A 20,466-nucleotide genomic window follows, 5' to 3' on the forward strand; every position below is an offset into this window, starting at 1 on the left:
CAGAACAATTTATTGAAAAAAATCTATCTTTTCTCCATTGAGTTGCCTTTGCCCCTTTCTAAAGATGAGTTCATAATAATTATCTGTTCTTTTAGCTTGTTTTAGGATTCTCCAGTCTTCCATTGTTTTATATGTTCATTCTTTTGCTAATGTCATACTGACTTGGTTATTATAAATTTATGGTAAATTTTGAAGCTTCATAGTGTGAATCCTCAGCTCTGTTCTTCTTCATGATTGCGCTTGCTGTTTTAGGTGTTTTGCCTCTCCATATAAACTTCAGAGTATTTTTGTCAGTATCTCCGAAAACATCTTTTTAGAATTTTGATTGAGATTGTGCTGAAACTATAGCTCAAGGTAGTAAGAACTGACATCTTAACAATATTATCTTGTCATCCGTGAACACAAAATTTGTTGTATTTATTTAGATTTTATCCAATTTTTCAATCAAAATATTATAGTTTTATACAAAGATCCTTTAACAATTTTGTTAAATGTATACCTAAATATTTCTTTTTTTATTGTTATTGAAAGTGGTATTGTTTTTAAGATGTCAAATTTTAACTTCACTGACAGTGCATAGGCACTCAAATATATAGGAAAACACTTATCTTTCGAACATTAACCTTGTATTCTGCAAATATCTCTTATGCTTTGTTATCTTTATTTCTTCTCTGGTTTCGAATTATGCATGTGTTACATCTTTGAAATAATCCCGTAGTTCTTGTATGTTGTGCTCTTTTCTGTTTTCCATTCTTCATGGTCTTTGCATTTCTGTTGGGAAGTTAATTTTCTCAGGGTATATGCCCAGTAATGGGATTGCTGGGGTATGGTAGTTCTATTTTCAGTTTTTTAAGGAGCCTCCATTCCTGTTCTCTATAGGTACTGTATCAATTTACAATCACACCTATGGTGCACGAGGTTTCTCTTTCTCCACACCATCTCCAGCATTTATTGTTTGTAGATTTTGTGATGATGGTCTTGTTGACTAGTATTAGGTGGTACCTCATTATGGTTTTGATTTCTCTAATAATTGTTGGTGTTCAAGTAAGTCAGAAAGAGAAAAACAAATATCATATTAATACTTCACTTTTGACGTCTCAAAGATCAACCCAACCTATGTGCTAAGTGTTGAGTGAGCACCACATTCAGGAAGAAGCTTGTCTGCCATCGCTAAAGAACAGCGCTTCATTTCTGGTGTGGGTATTTGAATGTGACTCTCTCTTCATCTGCATTTGCATTAAGACTGGAATAGTAAGCTAATGACACAAAGGAACAAAGGCTGTGGAAATTCCATCTGGGTGATGGGCAGCCCTAGGTTCCCAGGTGGCAGTAGCAGGGATACTGAGAGCCCAAAATCCATGGTGGCAGTCGAGTAAGCTGGGGATTCTGTGTAAAGCAGCAGCAGTGGTGACCTCACCACACAAATTCTATGTTATCATTTGGAGCACTGTTTCTGGCTCTGTATTTCTGTTCCTCAGCATTCTAAGATTTTCCATGAGTAACTCAATATCATTTGAATGAATTCCTTATCTACTCAAATTGGTAAAATGTAGAACATATTGACTGTAACTAGTATGTTTCCATTAAAATTAGAAACAAAACAAACAAACGAAAAAGACTGAAATAGTCACTGCTTTATAGTTTTCCCAAAGTTGCTGATCTGGGAGCTGCCCTTTCCTCCTTTTGTAAGGACCTTAGGGTTGTGGCTCATACCAAGAATGTCTCTTTGAAAACCTTATCTCTGAACTTCCCCAACAGAGGGGAGAGTAGAGTCTCTCTTCTTCCTTTTATGTGACATATTTTTATTCATCCCCAGATTTCTTAACAAGGTTAAAGTAATTTATAGAACTTCACAGAAAGATGGGTGCTTCTAAGAGGAACTGCAAGGTAGAGGGAGGATTTTTTAAAAAGAAAACTATACACTAAACATACCTTTTCTATAGTCCAAGCCAAAAGCACTTAGGAATTTAAACCTTCACCATTAGTCACCTTATGAAGTCACCCTTTCCTAGCTTTACTCAAAAGGGGAGAGCTCTTCTTTACCTTTTCATTTATTTTATTATCAACAGTTATGTATTGGTCTCTATATCAGTGTTCCACATCCTAGAAGGCAACTATGAACCTCTCTGTCCATTTGAAAACCTCACATTCCACTCATAGAAATCAGAAGACCCCCAGGACATACTTCCATTTCGTAGTAGTAAATTTAACAAAGAGTTATCTAGTTTAAAGACGGTATGGTCTAAAGACTTTCCAGTCTTTGGTGGTCATTAGAACTCCATGTCTTCAAGGACAATTCACGGTTGTGTGTGAGCACTTTAAAACATTCATGCAGGCATCCAGAGTAGAAGTTGCTGTTTTCGGTATATGGTATAGACTTCTGAGTGTCTAGAGAGGACTCCTGAAACACACACACACACACACACACACACACACACACACACACACACACACACTCATCTTTTCAGAGAACAAGCATTAATTCTCTGAGGAAGGGAAGCCTATTCCCAACTGCTAGTTTTCTTATTTGCAAGTTGTTTCTTTCATAAAAGAGATTGATCTTCATGTTTATTGGTGGGGGAAAGTGTTCAATAGTTGAGGCCTATTTCTTAAGGACACTTACAACCAATCCCTAAAATTTTTGTTGGAAAAATCCTTTCAAATTCTTAGATGAGGACTACTGTCAAGTCTCAAATTTGAGGATAATTGCCTACATGAGCAAGTTCAGGAAGCCTCCTCAGTTACATGTATGTGGTAAAGACAGCAGACCCTTAACTGTACTTTTCTGGATATGACATTCAGTGGGAAACCTTTTAGGAAAGAAAGAGTTGAAGAGATAGACAGACATGGTAAAATCATGCCACTGCCATTTTTTCTATCAGAAAATAAAAGTTCTTATTTTAAGGTTGAATTGCTTTAAACTTGGGGTATTGTAAGGTACATGTAATATGTCTCACCTAGAGAAATCAACATGGCTCTCTTTCTGCTGGGCTGCTACCTACAGGAGCTCGGCTCACACAGTGCTTGTATATCAAGAGCACCCCTGGAGCTCAGTGCCATTTATGTGGATGACAATGGGAAAGAGGCCCCTGGAGTTGTGTAGCACAGCTGGCAGTGGTAGAAGCCTTTGGAGTAGTAAGAATTTTAATTTTCATGTAATTTATTTGTAATTTTATTTTCTTTAGAAAGTTGTCCAAAGTCAATGGTCTCCTTCAGCAGATACTAAGTCAAAGGTCTTTTCTCAAAGTTTTTATTATACTCATTGCACAGTTGTTAAAAGTTGATCTACTTGTCAGTTTCCCTTCTACCTCAAAGCTCCAGATACTTTTTAAGATTTTCTTTTTATTTGACCATTTTTAAAGCCTTTATTGAATTTGTTACAATATTGCTTCTGCTTTATGTTTTTGGCTTTTTGGCCACAAGGCATAGGATGTTAGCTTCCAAACAAAGGATTGTACCCATATGTCCCTGCATTGGAGGGTGAAATTTTAACCACTCAAACACCAGGAATTCCCTCCAGATTTCTTTAATCCTTTTACCAGTAGTTCCAAGCACAGTATATGGCACGTGTTTAGTAAATATTTCCTGATTAAAAGAAAATTACTTTCTATGACATATATGCAATTACCTTGCATTTTTTCTACCTAATTTTAATTTGTTGTCAATTTAGTTCACAGAAAATGCACTGTGCTTATATTTATTAAATTAAATGTCTCCTAGGTGTAAGCATATTAAAAAGTAAGCTTAATTAAATCTCAATTTCCTGTGATCATTATATAAGCTGCTCATTGCTGCATCTCATATTAGCTTGGTTCAATGGTTAGATGGAAATTAACATGAATAATTAATGATCAATCACTTTTCCATTCTGATATATTCCTAATGATACTTAGAGTTTAAAGTGAATTAGGGTTAATTAGAAATGTTCATAATTTGTCTACACTTCTTGTCCAGACCGGTTCGACAAGCAGGGTTTCCAAAAGCACAATAGGGCAAGAGAATGAGAAACGAGACACAAGAATTGAAAAGTGAAGACACATTGAGAAGCAAGTTCACAAGACACAGTGAGAAGCGAGGATCAGGGGACTAACACTGCTCCAAGGTGAAGGTGCCAAAACTGAATCCAGGCCAGCTTTATCATACTTTCAGCCTTGAAGAAAGAATATGCGGGGAGTGCTAGTCAAGGCTATGGTTTTTCCAATGGTCATGTGTGGATGTGAGAGTGGGACTGTGAAGAAAGCTGATAGCCGAAGAATTGACGCTTTTGAACTGTGGAGTTGGAGAAGGGTCTTGAGAGTCCCTTGGACTGCAAGGAGATCCAACCAGTCCATTCTAAAGGAGATCAGTCCTGGGTGTTCGTTGGAGGGACTGATGCTAAATACTTTGGCCACCTCATGCGACGAATTGACTCACTGGAAAAGACTCTGCTGCTGGGAGGGATTGGGGGCAGGAGGAGAAGAGGTCGACAGAGAATGAGATGGCTGGATGGCATCACCGAATCGATGGACATGAGTTTGAGTGAACTCTGGGAGTTGGTGATGGACAGGGAGGCCTGACGTGTCGCAAAGAATCGGACACAATTGAGCGACTGAACTGAACTGAACTGAAGCTATAACTCATGTGGCCTTCAGGGCCAAAGAACAAAGTGATCATTAACCATTGAGTAATAAGAAACAGTAATCAATAACAAATCAGTAACTAAGACTAATATTCCAATCTATAGATTTTTCACCAGATATGTAAAACATGTGACTCTGAGACACCAGCTGAGAAACAGTCCGATCCCAGGATAACATCTTGTTTTCAAAACTATGAACTGTTCCTTCTGCACTTGTTCCGAGAGTCTTCATGCCTTTTAGAGCATCCAGTTTATCAATATTTATACATTTCTTTTGCGGCCCTTGCCGGGGCCTACTTTTCTTTTATTCTTTCTATCTTCTACACTTCTGACAGACATTACATTCTTACACTTAAGAATACGATGAGTGTTACAAGCCTATGCAGGAATATTAGTCTTCAGAGGCTCAGCAATCAACATTATTAACCCCCTAGTTATCTCAAACCTATAACCTAAACTTTCTGCAATCTGTACGTTGTCATCAATGTTCCCAAAAACACTGTTCTGAAATGTAACCTCAAGTCTGAGTCTTTTGTGATAACAGAGAAGATATAGTCTTTAGTGACCGTCAGTCACTTCCCCACAGGAATATATGGGATGACATGGTGCAGCACATCTTTCATTCCTGTCTCTCTCTCAACTCACTTACACTCAAGCTGCTTCCTTTGGTGCAGTTTAAAGATTGGTTTCTTTCAGATATGATTCTTTGACTCTAAGGTAACTGGTAATGTGAGTGAATGCATATTATACTGAGCACATCGTTAGATAAAACTTTAATAAGATGATGCAAATGTCCAGATATAAGAATGTAACCATCAGAGCCCCTTCTTATAATCTCACACATTGTTCATTCATATAATAAAATACTGAAGTGACACTCTCTAGTTAGACTGTTCTTGTTGTTTCACACGTTTAATTTTCTTTGTGAACGTTCATCTGAGTATGTCCAAGTTTAATGAGAAGCTTTCCAGTCTTCCAGTTTCTGACTTTATATCATGTTTCTTTTCTGTTTTCCCACAACAGACAGGACAGTGTCCATGGTAAATATTCCATGGTTATTATGAACACATTATTTAGGTAAAAAGAGTGTATATTCTAACCGCTTAGATGAATTAACCTGTTTAATCATCCTAGAATTAAGATAATAAGTTACATGCAAAAAACTCCTAAAACTGAGAGTTTATTATATTTATAATAATAATATAAATATATGCATATTTATTATATAATAATTATTATAATATATATAATATAATATTATTTAATATAATATAGTTTATTATACTACATCAGCAGGTATAGCCCAAGTTTAATAACCCTGCCACAATGACTTATTCAACCATACAATTCAGAAAAAATGATTTGCGGAAAACCAAGTTCAATGAGGACTTCTAAGATCAAAGAGGACAAGCAGTCACTTTAAAGTTGAGCAAATATGTATAGAAGTTTAAAATATTAGAGTCTGGAAGATATTAGTTATGCTTGGATTTTTTTATTTGGAAGCTAATTACTTTGCATTAAAAGAGACACAAATGTATGGAACAGTCTTTATTTATGCTTGGATTTTAAAATTCTCGAGAATATTGCATTGAATCTGACTCAAAATGAAAGTAAGCCTATTCTTATGGCCTTTCCATGCCTACTTCAGTAGCTACAATATAATAGGGACTCAAAAAATGCTTTAGGATTAATGTTGATTGAATAAGGAGCAACATAGCTACGAATACCATCACTATCATGAGAAAAGGCTGCAAATGAAATTAAATTGTTGTGTTTAGTCTCAGAAACTGAATAGGAGATACCAAGTCTGCTGCCTTTAAAAACATATCCCAGAATGGGTACTGATGATATAATTTTGTGGGACACATTTTTATGCTTTTTATTCATGCATGAATTCAACATTTTATTATAAGCACTAAAATTATATTTAATTATAGAGTTAATTATTTTAATGGCAAATGACTTACAAGTAGAACATCTGTTTGTACTTGATTAAACTCTTTTGGTCATTATGTATCATTTTACTCCCTGCTTTTGATAAATATACACATTTTCATTTGCTTTTAGCACACTTCAGGAAATGTAATTAAAAACTGATGACTAACCAAGATATTGCGCATCAAAAATGTGGAAATATTTACTCTCTGTAGAATGCAAATTAGTTGGGTATGCATATTTTATAATACATAGATAAGAGTTTTCAATAAATTTCAAGCAATGTGTTTAAAGGGGCAAGCATTAATAATTTGTTGATCATTCAAACAATTGTTTTGAAGCTCTATTCGTCATTTCCCTGTACCTCAGATGAATGATTCACTCATATGAGATTGCCAGTCTTATTCAAAAAGTCAATCTATTAAGTATCTTAGATTTAATTTTTATGAAAGTTTTAAAAAATAATTTCCTATTTATATTGTTCAGATCCATTTCACTTGAGTATTTTGTCATTTACAGAAATAACTCGTCAGTCTGCTAGTGCAACCTTTCTTAATGTTATTTTTCTTAGTCCTGTGAAATGTGCTATTTCGAATCTCTGAAATGTTATAAACCACCAGATTGCTAATTGCTTCGGATGCTGTGAAAAATAATCCACATTATTTTTTGCATTTAATTGACAGTGTAATTCATTTAACAAAAGACCTGCAATAAACAATTTCTAATTACTGAGGGTGGTGGAGTGGAAAACTAGGCTGTAAAACTTTACAAGGAAACAATGTTTTCTTCATTACATTAAAAGTCATTGTTGATATAACTTTTTCAGAAACAAAAAATAAAGTCCCTTAAATGGGAAGTTCTGGAAAACTAGAAGGAGTTGTGGAATATTTTTACTCATTATGTAGTGAGATTTTTTAATTATTATTTTAATAGATTGCACTGATGATATGTTTCAGATACTAAATTGACCATCCTTGCACTAAAATGTCTCCTTCTTTATTTGGCAGAACTTTATGAGGGAGCTACAGTATGGTAGACTACAGTTCATGGGGTCACAAAGAATAGGACACGACTGAGCAACTTCACTTTCACTTTCACTTTTTCACAATGAGCGAGCTAATCATGCCTCTTACAGAATGAGTGATCTTTATCACTGACATGTATTTAATTCATTCTGTACCTACAGATACAGACATTCAGCTGAAAAGCTATGCCAAATTTTAGATGTCACTGAAATATGTAGATATACTAGGAACTGGGTCCGTTCTTAGCTTCCCAAGCAGGGACTCCTCATTAGAAACTGATCCCTGATGTCACAAATTGGGGTGTGAAATATTAGGCTCTGAGTAGTACTATCTGCCTTGCCTTGTGGCCCTGAGGGTTTAATTAATAGCATGTCCTCTTTTCCTCCCCATAACCCCTGGCTAAAATAAAGTTTCTCCACTGGTATTTTATTCAGTTGCATATTTAATTTCAATGATGCACATATTCCAAAAACAGACAACTAAAGCAAGTGACCTGTTTCAGGGAATGTACATTATTTTCAGGATTTCAGAAATTGAAAAGGGATAAGAGGAAGGAGAAAATGCTGGGCTGGTGTGAAGCAATAGCCTGTAATCCTCGCAGGATTCCTAACACCACTCGGACCCCAGAGGGCTCAGAGGAGTGGGCTGATACCTCGCAAGCCTCCACACTGGTGAGTGTAGCCATGGCACCTCAAATGGCTTGTGTGAATGGATGCTGACGGAATGGCGGGGAGGGAAGGGCTTCCTAAGTTAACAGTTCTCTGCTTTGCAATGGATTATATTGTTTACATAGATGTTGTTTAATGGGTAGTAATTATCATAATTTTATAGAATTTAGAATTTAATTCAGATTAAACAACAATTTATTTTTCTTTCTGTTTCTTTGGACATTGCCCATCCATTATGTCAGTGACCTTAAAGAGACATTTAAAGTTCATCTCTTGCATTCTACATTTTTTTTAATGGAATCAATAGAGGGAAACAAATAGGTTTATCGAAAATAATGAAAAAATCAGTATCATACCTTCTGTATTTTCCTATATTCTAAAAATGTCTTTAAATGGATTTAAAAGTTATAATTTTGATATACTATTGTGAATTAAGTAATTGCAAGAATTGTTTGAAGACCAATAACAAACATGTTCTTGTATTGTTTTTCTGCTTTAAGTTTACATGTTTGGCTTCAGTTAGCTTTATTTTCCAGTGATTAGGGAAAGAACTTATTAGCAAAAGAGGTTTTATAAGGTCTTTGTTAAGATTTTGCATGCTATATATTTCATTTTGTTTTAAGGAAGGATGATCCCATTCAATCTCTAAGTTTTAATTGACATGTTAGTTGTATTTTAATTACTTTTTTACCAGTTTATAAGAACACATGTGTTTTCATTGGCCTGGTTTATTAATTGATGAACATGTAATTAAACATATATAAAAGTTTTAGGTTTCTTTTTGCTTTTGAGTTATTTGATAATTTCTATTATTTTACATAAAAATAGTAATCCTGAACAAATATTATTGAGCAAATTTAAATAGACACCATTGGAAAGAATAGGCTTTCAACTGATGAAACATAGAAGTGGGAATCCTATTTAATTTCATTTGTCTTAGACAGTGGGGAAAAGGGCTGACGGTATTAAAAGAAAAACTGCAATTTGATTGGACAGTCAAAGTTCTGGGGAATAAATTCTTTGAAATTATCATCTGCAATGGTCCCTCTGACTCTAAAATACTCCTTTGTAAATTACTGTTTTCAATAAAACTGCTTAACATAAGTTAACACCACTCAAAATACATGTTGCACAATATGTATACATAAAGCTGAACTTTGTAGGTATCATGAAATAGGTAAAAATTTTTCAATGAATATATTACTTCTGTGATCTCATTATAGTGGCTTTAGTGTTTAATTGTTATTTAGTAGAACCATAGATCCAAACCAGAAAACAACCTTGAGCAAACATTTAGCTTGGATTTTTCTTATAATTTTGGGTAACTTAATATTAGCTTTATTTTACATACATGTAATGTGGCCCAGAGAAATTAAATGACTTTCCTAGTGTCACTTAGCTTGGAAATCTCACTCATAGGATTACTAGAATCCTTCCTTCTCAAGGTAGGTCTTGCTGTATTAGGGCGATAGCCTGCAGTCACTGTAACATAACCCAAATCTAAGAAAAATAAAGTATTTCTTATGCCATAGTGTACATGTCTAGGGCAGTTCTCCTTGGAGGGTCACTGTCAAAGGTTCACTGATTGCTCAGACTCCATCCATCTTTCTATCCTGCCTTCTTAAGCACACGAGCTCTTAGGTCATTGAGGAAAGGAAAAGGCTATGTGGTTCATGGTGCATGAGGTATTATGGAGCAAACTGTAATGTGTAGGCATCCTTCCACTGGGACCCGTCTGAACTGCAAAGGAGGCTGGTGAGTGTCAGGAAGTCATAGGGACAGGACAAGAGGATGGAACTAGCGAGCACTTAGCACACCTTTGCCACAGTCCATCCTCTTGTCACCACATAGTCATGTCACGCTTCTACTCTTTCATGAAGAAGAATCATTGTTTTCCAAGAGAGAGAACTAAAAATTCTTTCGTTCATTGAATTCCATTCAAGTCCATTATTGTTGTTGTTCAGTCGCTAAGTTGTGTCCAGCTTTTTGAGACCCCATGAACTACAGCACACCAGGCTTCCCTGTCCTTCAGTATCTCCTGGAGTTTGCTCAAGTCCATAGTCTTTGGTTATTCATCATCCTTATCTAATGATGTCATGGTGAATCACCTATAAATAAATTATCTGTACCTTTCAACCAGCTCCCAACATACATACATACCCAGTAAGCAGAAGAGGGGTAGCAAAAGGGAAATCACAATAAGCACTCATGTTGGAAAGAGAGAGAATCAGATGGTCAATTCCTGCTACACAGGCATTATCAAGTCTTTCTGACTGAGAGGTAAAGGAGGCTCCTTGAATTGACTTTGACCCTGCTCCCTAGGAGATCTCACTTGGACATCCTTCTCTCTAGCCTCTAGATATGCCTTCTGAGAAGTTCTTCCTTTTCTATTATTGTTCCTGTTCACATTTGAAGTGTCTACAGAAATTTATATCACATCCTTTTTTTTTTTTTTTCCCCTGCTTAGGGAAAATTATGGGGCCAAGAGTTGTTTTAAGTCTTAAGTATTTCAAAGCTCATGCTTCTGGAATAATGGTATTTTAGTATTACAGTCCTCGGAAATCTGCTTGGGTCCTAATTTTTCTTTGCTTCCTGATAGTCTGTGTGTCTAGGAAAGTTCTTTCTTTGTTGTCTTTAATCCCCAATTATCCATGCCCTTTTCTCATGATCTTATGTTGAAAAGCAGACAGGAGGACCACGTCCTCAACATCTTTGTCTAGAGATACTTTGTTCAGCTGAGAAGGTCCACTCAGTGTCAGCTTTAAATATCATATTAGCCTTCAGTCACTGTATTCAAATATAACTTTTCATTGGAACTTTGTTACTCACTTCAAGGTCAGATATACTAGTTGGGGTTTATAAGAAGCCATACATTGGGTCTAGCAAACCCTGAAAATTCTGGATTCTACCTATTTTTGGTCAGATCTGCTTTCACATAAACCATGTACTTCCTGAGCTCACATTTCTCCTGTAACACCTTGCTGAATGTAGCAGAGAGTAGCTAACATACATTATGATGTTTTGATTTTCAATATAGTTTGAGTGTTGCCAGCCCAACAGGCCTAGGCTCTGCCTCTTGAGTTAATTCAAATAGAGATTTTGCCAAGAGTTATTGTCACCCTGCTTATTTAACATATGCAGAGTACATCATGAGAAACGCTGGGCTGGATGAAGCACAAGCTGGAATCAAGATCGCCAGGAGAAATATCAATAACCTCAGATATGCAGATGACACCATCCTTATGGCAGAAAGTGAAGAAGAACTAAAAAGCCTCTTGATGAAAGTGAAAGAGGAGAGTGAAAAAGTTGGCTTAAAACTCAACATTCAGAAAACAAAGATCATGGCATCTGGTCCAACCACTTCATGGGAAATAGATGGAAAAGTAGTGGAAACAGTGTCAGACTTTATTTTTCTGGGCTCCAAAATCACTGCAGATGGTGACTGAAGCCATGAAATTAAAAGATGCTTACTCCTTAGAAGGAAAGTTATGACCAACCTAGATTAAAAAGCAGAGACATTATTTTGCCAACAAAGGTCCGTCTGGTCAAGTCTATGGTTTTTCCCGTGGTCATGTATGGATGTGAGAGTTGGGCTGTAAAGAAAGTTGAGAGCTGAAGAATTGATGCTTTTGAACTGTGGTGTTGGAGAAGACTCTTGAGAATCCCTTGGACTGCAAGGAGATCCAACCAGTCCATTCTAAAGGAGATCATTCCTGAGTGTTAATTGGAAGGACTGATGCTAAAGCTGAAACTCCAATTTTTTGACCACCTCATACGAAGAGTTGACTCACTGGAAAAGACTCTGATGCTGGGAGGGATTGCGGGCAGGAGGAGAAGGGGACGACAGAGGATGAGATGGCTGGATGGCATCACCGACTCGATGCATATGAGTTTGGGTGAACTCCTGGAGTTGGTGATGGACAAGGAGGCCTGCCGTGCTGCAATTCATGGGGTCGCAAAGAGTCGGACACGACTGAGCAAATGAACTGAGCTGAACTGAACTGATGCCCAAACTTCATAAAGATGAATTACTTTCTACCTTTGTAAATCAGTTCCCTTGCTCCCTGTTGCTTAAACATTAAACAAAAGCCACATATTTGTGATATTCATTATAGTAGCACAAACTTTGGCTGCTGATTTCTGTATTTGGATAGTTATAAAAGCTGCAGCACACTAAAAAAAAAAAAACAGAAAGCTGTGATTTTACAGAAAATATGATATAAAAATTATTTAACCTGCTACTGGAAGACTTAAAATGTCAGAAAGTTGCACAAGTTGATCGCGAGAACTAGCAACCACACATACAAAAGAGTAACACAGACAGGAGGCTAGAGTTACTAGAACCTAAAATGTTGACTGAGATGCTCAGAACTATACCGAAGCTTCTAGAAGGTGTCCAATTCTTAACTTTCAACCGTGCAGGAAACTTGGAGCTCAGAGGAAGGACTCTGAGAATTTAGGACAAGTATCCATGAAAGGAATGCAATCCTTATATATTCAAGTGGGAAAAGGAGTTGGTGCAGTAAAAACAGTTCAGGGAGTGTGAAAACAACAAAACAGAAGAAAAAAACTTAGAAACTGGACCCACCTTCCACTGTTGACTCAGAGAATCCTTGCTGGCATATCCTACAGAAAAAGAGTCTTCTCTCTCCTCCTGTCTTTTGATTTCTGTTATTATTTTTTTAAGCTATATATTGGTTTTACTTTGAGTAGAGAAACACCATATGATTCTATTACAGTTTCTGAAAAGTTACTAAAAATATATCTACATTGATTTTTAACTTAAACAATTATAAATGGAAAACAGAAAGAGTGTTCTTTAATTTGATAAGATACATTTATTAAGACTTTAAAAATAGCTTATATAACTGTAGAGCTTTAGAAATATTTACATTAAAATTAAAGACAAGTCAATTGTGTTAGTTTTCTATAGCTGCATAACATTGTCGTAAACTATCCGTCTAGTCAAGGCTATGGTTTTTCCCGTGGTCATGTACGGATGTAGAGTTGGACTGTGAAGAAAGCTGATTGCCGAAGAATTGATGCTTTTGAACTGTGGTGTTGGAGAAGACTCTTGAGAGTCCCTTGGACTGCAAGGAGATCCAACCAGTCCATCCTAAAGGAGATCAGTCCTGGCTGTTCATTGGAGGGACTGATGCTAAAGCTGAAACTGCAATACTTTGGCCACCTCATGCGACGAATTGACTCACTGGAAAAGACTCTGATGCTGGGAAGGATTGGGGGTGGGAGAAGAAGGGGACGACAGAGAATGAGATGGCTGGATGGCATCACCGACTCTATGGACATGAGTTTGAGTGAACTCTGGGAGTTGGTGATGGACAAGGAGGCCTGGCGTGCTGTGATTTATGGTATGGCAAAGAGTCAGACTCGACTGAGCGACTGAACTGAACTGACTGAATGGCTTAAAACAATAATCTTGTATTAGTTCATAGTTCTATAACTTACCATGTTTATTGACCTGAAGATCTTTTAAGCATTGACAGGACCTGACCAAGAAGTAAATGTCAAAGGAGATGTCTAGTTTAAAAGCTCCCAACTTCAGTATCTTGGAACAGAATATAGAAGAATGTTTTTAAAACTGGGTGGTATTAACTTAGTAATCAGTAGAGAAAATTAAGAATAGAAGCTTCAACAAACTCAGAAATTTCAAAAGCTTAGAATAATAAGGGTTTACTTTCACGCATTGCTCAGTCTGATACAGGACATTTGATCCTCCAACAATGAATGCAGATATCTCTACTCCTCCCCTCTCATGTCTTAAACATGTCTGGTGGTGGTTGGTTGGTGGTTTAGTTGCCAAGTCGTGTCTCACTCTTGCAGGACCATGGACTTTAGCCCGCGAGGCTTTTTCGCTCCAGGCAAGAATACTGGAGTGGATTGCCATTTCCTTCTCCAAGGAATCTTCCTGAAATGTCTTAAAAATATCTCCCATCTTTATGTCTTAAACATAGGCCTTGGAATAAGTTTATTAGATAAGGGACAGATCATAAATAGATGATCATGGAGATACATGGTTATGTTCGGAAGTGATATGCATCATTGTATCTTGGCAACATGGAGTGGAACCAATGACATATCCCAGTGTACCTGTCAGAATGATGGGAAAGAAAGCTTTCCTATATGACCCAAACAGGGAAACTGAGAGTACTCAGTCAGCTTCTACCATGGTTGGATTCTGCTTTGAATAGTAGCACTTTTGTCCTGCATTTCAATTTGTAAAACCAGGCTTTTATTATTATTGTACAATAATACTGGTTCCCTCTGTTGTCATCAGAGCATTTGAAGTTTTTCTGAACAAATCATACTCCATCTAAACATGATGAGGAGGAGGAGGAAGGGGAGGAGACAGGGCCAGAAGAAAAGGAGGATGAAGAGGATATGACTGATTATTATCTGCTGGGAACTTTTCTAAGCATTTCACACATCATCTCATATATAACATTACAAGGCCTGATGAGGTAGGCATGATTATTATCCCTGTTTTGTGGATAAAGAAATTGAGTTATAGACAAATTTAAAGCTTGCGCACAGTGACTGAGCTGAAGCTAGGTTTCCATCAGCCCAGACAGTCTAAATGCAGATGGCTGCTCTCCTGTCCTTCGGTTGGGGGAGAAAGGTCATTATTTGAATTGTATACATTTGGCAAGCCACTCCAGTATTCTTGTCTAGAAAATCCCATGGATGGAGGAGCTTGGTAGGCTGCAGTCCGTGGGGTCACTAAGGGTCGGACACGACTGAGTGACTTCACTTTCACTTTTCACTTTCACACATTGGAGAAGGAAATGACAACCCACTCCAGTGTTCTTGCCTGGAGAATCCCAGGGACGGGGGAGCCTGGTGGGCTTCCGTCTATGGGGTCACACAGAGTCGGACACGACTGAAGTGACTTAGCAGCAGCAGCAGCTAAATACAATGAGATAATAATACATTATAATGTGGCATAGAGACAAATATGGCCATTTCATTATAATTTCATAAGTATTTGTGTCTGATATATTATTTTCTTCCCTGCATTGGCTGACATAACTATGGTCAGTTTCACCATTGTATCCTCAATAACTAACCTAATTGAAAAAAATAGTGTTTTAATTTTTTTTATCCATAAGGCAGTTCAGACTCTCTACTTTCTAAATTCAGAAAATGCCTACATAGCCTAAAATTTCTTAAGTTTAATAAGATTATTGAAGGATTTCAGAGATGCTTATTAAGCAACCATCTTTGTAATTGTAACCAATGGGATGAGGGAACCTCTTGTATGACGGACAGGAAAGAAATCCTTCAAATTTATTATAATACAAGTTTTCATGTTAAAAACAAAACAAAAAATAGCTTATATTGACTACCTTGTAACTGTTCAGTCACAAAGTCGTGTCTGGCTTTTTGCAAACCCATGCCAGTCTTCCCTGTCCTTCACTATCTCTGAAAGTTTGCTCAGATTCATGTCCACCGAGTCAGTGACACTTTCTAACCATCTCATCCTCTGCCTCTCTCTTCTCCTTTTGCCTTCAATCTTTTCCAGCATCAGGGTCTTACACTTAAGCAATTTTCTGAATCAAAGAGAGCTCAACATTAGATTCAAAATGAGAGAAAAGGAAACTGAAGCAATAAGAAACTGAAATAAGAAGGTGAGAGACTTTATGGGAATAAAGCTTAAAAATCTGTGGAACTCAAAACAGGGAGATCAAAAAATGTCATTTTGGGTAGTCATCAACGACTCCATGGAAAGTTACTTTTCTACAATTAATGATGGCTCTTTAAGGTTATTATTAGTGATGGCTCTTTAAAACCTAAAGAGCCTCTTGATAAAAGTGAAAGAGGAGAGTGAAAAATTTGGCTTAAAACTCAACATTCAGAAAATTATGTTCATGGCACCCAGTCCAGTCACTTCATGGCAAATAGATGGGGAAACAATGGAAACAGTGAGAAATTTTAAATTTGGGGGGCTCCAAAATCACTGCAGATGGTGACTGCAGCCATAAAATTAAGACGCTTGCTCCTTGGAAGAAAAGCTATCACCAACGTAGACAACATATTAAAAAGCAGAGACATTACTTTGCCAACAAAGGTCCATCTAGTCAAAGCAACGGTTTTTCCAGTAGTCAGATATGGATGTGAGAGTTGGTCTATAAACAAAGTTGAGTGCCAAAAAATTGTTGCTTTTGAACTGTGGTGTTGGAAAAGTGGATAAGTCCACTGTGGTGTGGACTTGGGAGTCCCTTGGACTGCAAAGAGATCAAATCAGTCGATCCTAAAGGAAATCAGTCCTGAATATTCATTGGAAGGACTGATGCTGAAGCTGAAGCTCTAATACTTTGGCTACCTGATGCGAAGAACTGACTCATTTGAAGAGACCCTTTTGCTGGGAAAGATTGAGGGAAGGAGAAGAGGATGACAGAAGATGAGATGGTTGGATGGCATCACTGACTCAGTGGACATGAGTTTCAGTAAATTACAGGAGTTGGTGATGGACAGAGGAGCCTAGCATGCTGCAATCTATGGGGTCACAAAGAGTTGGACACGACTGAACGACTAAACTGAACTGAACGTTAAGGCTATAAATAGTCTACAGATAGATAAAAAACAGCAAAGTAACAATCGATGTGTTAGATGAAGTGGTTTGCCACTTTAAAACACGCATTCATCTGCTCAGGGCACATTTCTATCCTTCTGTGTACATGATTTGAGATGAGGTACTTGCTTCTAGGGAAAAAAAATATATATATATATATATATTTATATAATTAAAATTATTTTTAATAAGGTACATATTTGCAATATAATTTTCAAACAATATTTATGTTCATTGTGTCATTATAATTTGCAATCATACTGAATTATATGTAATATAATTATTCAAATATATAATGAAATGGAGATGTTGTTAAGAGGTTAACAAATTACTCTAGATCATAAGGACCAAGGACTTCTAGTATCTAGGTTATTTATATACCAAATCCATTTTAAGAAGTTGATAGTTTTGGTATATTGCAAGGGAAGATAGTGTATTCGTTTTTAAAAAGTAAAATAATTCACCTTGGTGGTGAGTAAGAAAGAATTGGTGACTCAGATTTCTGTCTGATTTTAAATCCCAAGATTTTTCCAATTTGCTATAAATTCAGACACTTTCATGCCAAAACTTCTAATAATGAGATGGAGTAAATAATGAATAATAACTTGTAATTATCCATTGTAAGATGGAGTGAAGAAGATCACGTGCTATTGAAAATAACCACATCCAAGTCTAGTAGGATTTTGTATTCAAAATTAACATGTTTTAAATTACTTGCCTTTTATTAGTAACTTTAGCAATGATGTTGCTTGAATTGATTAGAATATATTGAATGTGCGTGTTAAGTCACTTCAGTCATGTCTGACTCTTCGTGACTGTAGCCTGCTAGGCTCCCCCTTCATGGGATTCTTCTGGCAAGAATACTGGAGAGGATTGCCATTCCCTTCTCCAGAGGATCTTTCTGACCCATGGATCAAACCTGGGTCTCTTGCACTGCAGGCAGATTTTTTACCATTTGAGGTATCAGTTCAGTCACTCAGTTGTGTCCGACTCATTGCGACCCCATGAATCACAGCACGCCAGGCCTCCCTGTCCATCACCAACTTCCGGAGTTCACTCAAACTCATGTCCATCGAGTCGGTGATGCTATCCAACCATCTCATTCTCTGTCGTCCACTTCTCCTCCCACCCCCAATCCTTCCCAGCATCAGAGTCTTTTCCAGTGAGTCAACTCGTCGCGTGAGGTGGCCAAAGTATTGGGGTTTCAGCTTTAGCATAGTCCTTCCAATGAACACCCAGATTGATCTCCTTTGGAATGGACTGGTTGGATCCCCTTGCAGTCCAAGGGATTCTCAAGAGTCTTCTTCAACACCACAGTTCAAAAGCATCAATTCTTTGGCGACCAGCTTTCTTCACAGTCCAACTCTCACATCCATACATGACCAAGAGAAAAACCATAGCCTTGACTAGATGGACCTTTGTTGGCAAAGTAATGTCTCTGCTTTTTAATATATTATCTAGGGTGGTCATAACTTACCTTCCAAGGAGTAAGCGTCTTTTAATTTCCTGGCTGCAATCAGCATCTGCAGTGATTTTGGAGCCCCAAAAAATAAACTCTGACACTGTTTCCACTGTTTCCCCATCTATTTCCCATGAAGTGATGGGACCAGATGCCATGATCTTTGTTTTCTGAATGTTGAGCTTCAAGCCAACCTTTTCACTCTCCTCTTTCACTTTCATCAAGAGGCTTTTTAGGTCCTCTTCACTTTCTGCCATAAGGGTGGTGTCATCTGCATCTGAGGTTATTGATATTTCTCCCAGCAATCTTGATTCCAGCTTGTGCTTCTTCCAGCCCAGCGTTCCTCATGATGTACTCTGCATAGAAGTTAAATATGCAGGGTGACAATATACAACCTTGACGTACACCTTTTCCTATTTGGAACCAGTCTGTTGTTCCATGTCCAGTTCTGACTGTTGCTTCCTGATCTGCATACAAGTTTCTCAAGAGGCAGGTCAGGTGGTCTGGTATTCCCATCTCTTTCAGAATTTTCCACAGTTTATTGTGATCCACACAGTCAAAGGCTTTGGCATAGTCAGTGAAGCAGAAATAGATGTTTTTCTAGAACTCTCTTACTTTCTCCATGATCCAGTGGATGTTGGCAATTTGATCTCTGGTGCCTCTGCCTTTTCTAAGACCTGCTTGAACATCTGGAAGTTCTCGGTTCACATATTGCTGAAGCCTAGCTTGGAGAATTTTGAGCATGACTTTACTACCGAAATCAGATTGATTAGATTCTTTGCAGCCGAAGGTGGAGAAGCTGTATAAGGTTAGCAAAAACAAGACCAGGAGCTGACTGTGGCTCAGATCATGAACTCCTTATTGCCAAATTCAGACTTAAATTGAAGAAAGTAGAGAAAACCACTAGACCATTCATATATGACTTAAATCAAATCCCTTATGATTATACAGTGGAAGTGAGAAATAGATTTAAGGGACTATATCTGATAGATAGAGTGCCTAATGAACTCTGGATGGAGGTTCGTGACATTGTGCAGGAGACAGGGACCAAGACCATCCCCATGGATAAGAAACGCGAAAAAAAAAAACAAAATGGCTGTCTGAGGAGGCCTTACAAATAGCTGTGAAAAGAAGAGAAGCAAGAAGCAATGGAGAAAAGGAAAGATATAAGCATCTGAATGCAGAGTTCCAAAGAATAGCAAGGAGAGATAAGAAAGCCTTCCTCAGTGATCAATGCAAAAAAATAGGAAAACTACAGAATTGGAAAAACAAGTAATCTTTTCAAGAAAATTAGAGATACCAAAGGAACATTTCATGCAAAGATTGACTTGATAAAGGACAGAAATAGTATGGACCTAATAGAAGCAGAAGATATTAAGAAGAGGTGGCAAGAATACACAGAAGAACTGTACAAAAAAGATCTTCATGACCAAGATGGTCACGATAACGTGATCACTGACCTAGAGCCAGACATCTTGGAATGTGAAGTCAAGTGGGCCTTAGAAAGCATCACTACGAACAAAGTTAGTGGAAGTGACGGAATTCCAGTTGAACTATTTCAAATCTTGAAAGATGATGCTGTGAACGTGCTGCACTCAATATTCCAGCAAATTTGGAAAGCTCAGCAGTGGCCACAGGACTGGAAAAGGTCAGTCTTCATTCCAATCCCAAAGAAAGGCAATGCCAAAGAATGCTCAAACTATCGCACAATTGCACTCATCTCATACGCTAGTACAGTCATGCTCAAAATTCTCCAAGCCAGGCTTCAGGCTTCAGCATATGTGTATGCTGCTGCTGCTGCTGCTGCTAAGTCACTTCAGTCGTGTCCGACTCTGTGCGACCCCATAGACGGCAGCCCAGCATGCTCCCCCGTCCCTGGGATTCTCCAGGCAAGAACAAGAACACTGGAGTGGGTTGCCATTTCCTTCTCCAATGTGTGAAAGTGAAAAGTGAAAGTGAAGTCGCTCAGTCGTGTCCGACTCGTAGCGACCCCACGGACTGCAGCCTACCAGGCTCCTCCATCCATGGGATTTTCCAGGCAAGAGTACTGGAGTGGCTTGCCATTGCCTTCTCCGCATATGTGTATACATATGGCTAATTCACTTTGCTGTATAGCAGCAACCAACACAGCATTTGTGAAGTGACTAAACCTCAATTTAAAAAAAAAATTT

General features: G+C 37.6%; 1 protein-coding gene across 1 annotated transcript in view; it reads left to right on the forward strand.

The window, feature by feature from the left end:
• MARCHF1 (membrane associated ring-CH-type finger 1) overlaps window positions 1-20,466 on the forward strand; it is a 688,453-nt gene that overhangs the window by 178,074 nt on the left and 489,913 nt on the right. Inside the window, exon 4 of the mRNA XM_088836140.1 lies at window positions 8,101-8,249. Within this exon, the coding sequence (XP_088692266.1) occupies window positions 8,101-8,249 (149 nt within the window). The remainder of the gene's footprint in view (window positions 1-8,100; window positions 8,250-20,466) is intronic.

The sequence above is a fragment of the Moschus berezovskii genome, chromosome 5 (assembly GCF_049115385.1).
Source record: "Moschus berezovskii isolate FMDL1 chromosome 5, NW_MosBer_1.0, whole genome shotgun sequence".
Classification (NCBI taxonomy): Eukaryota; Metazoa; Chordata; class Mammalia; order Artiodactyla; family Moschidae; genus Moschus; species Moschus berezovskii.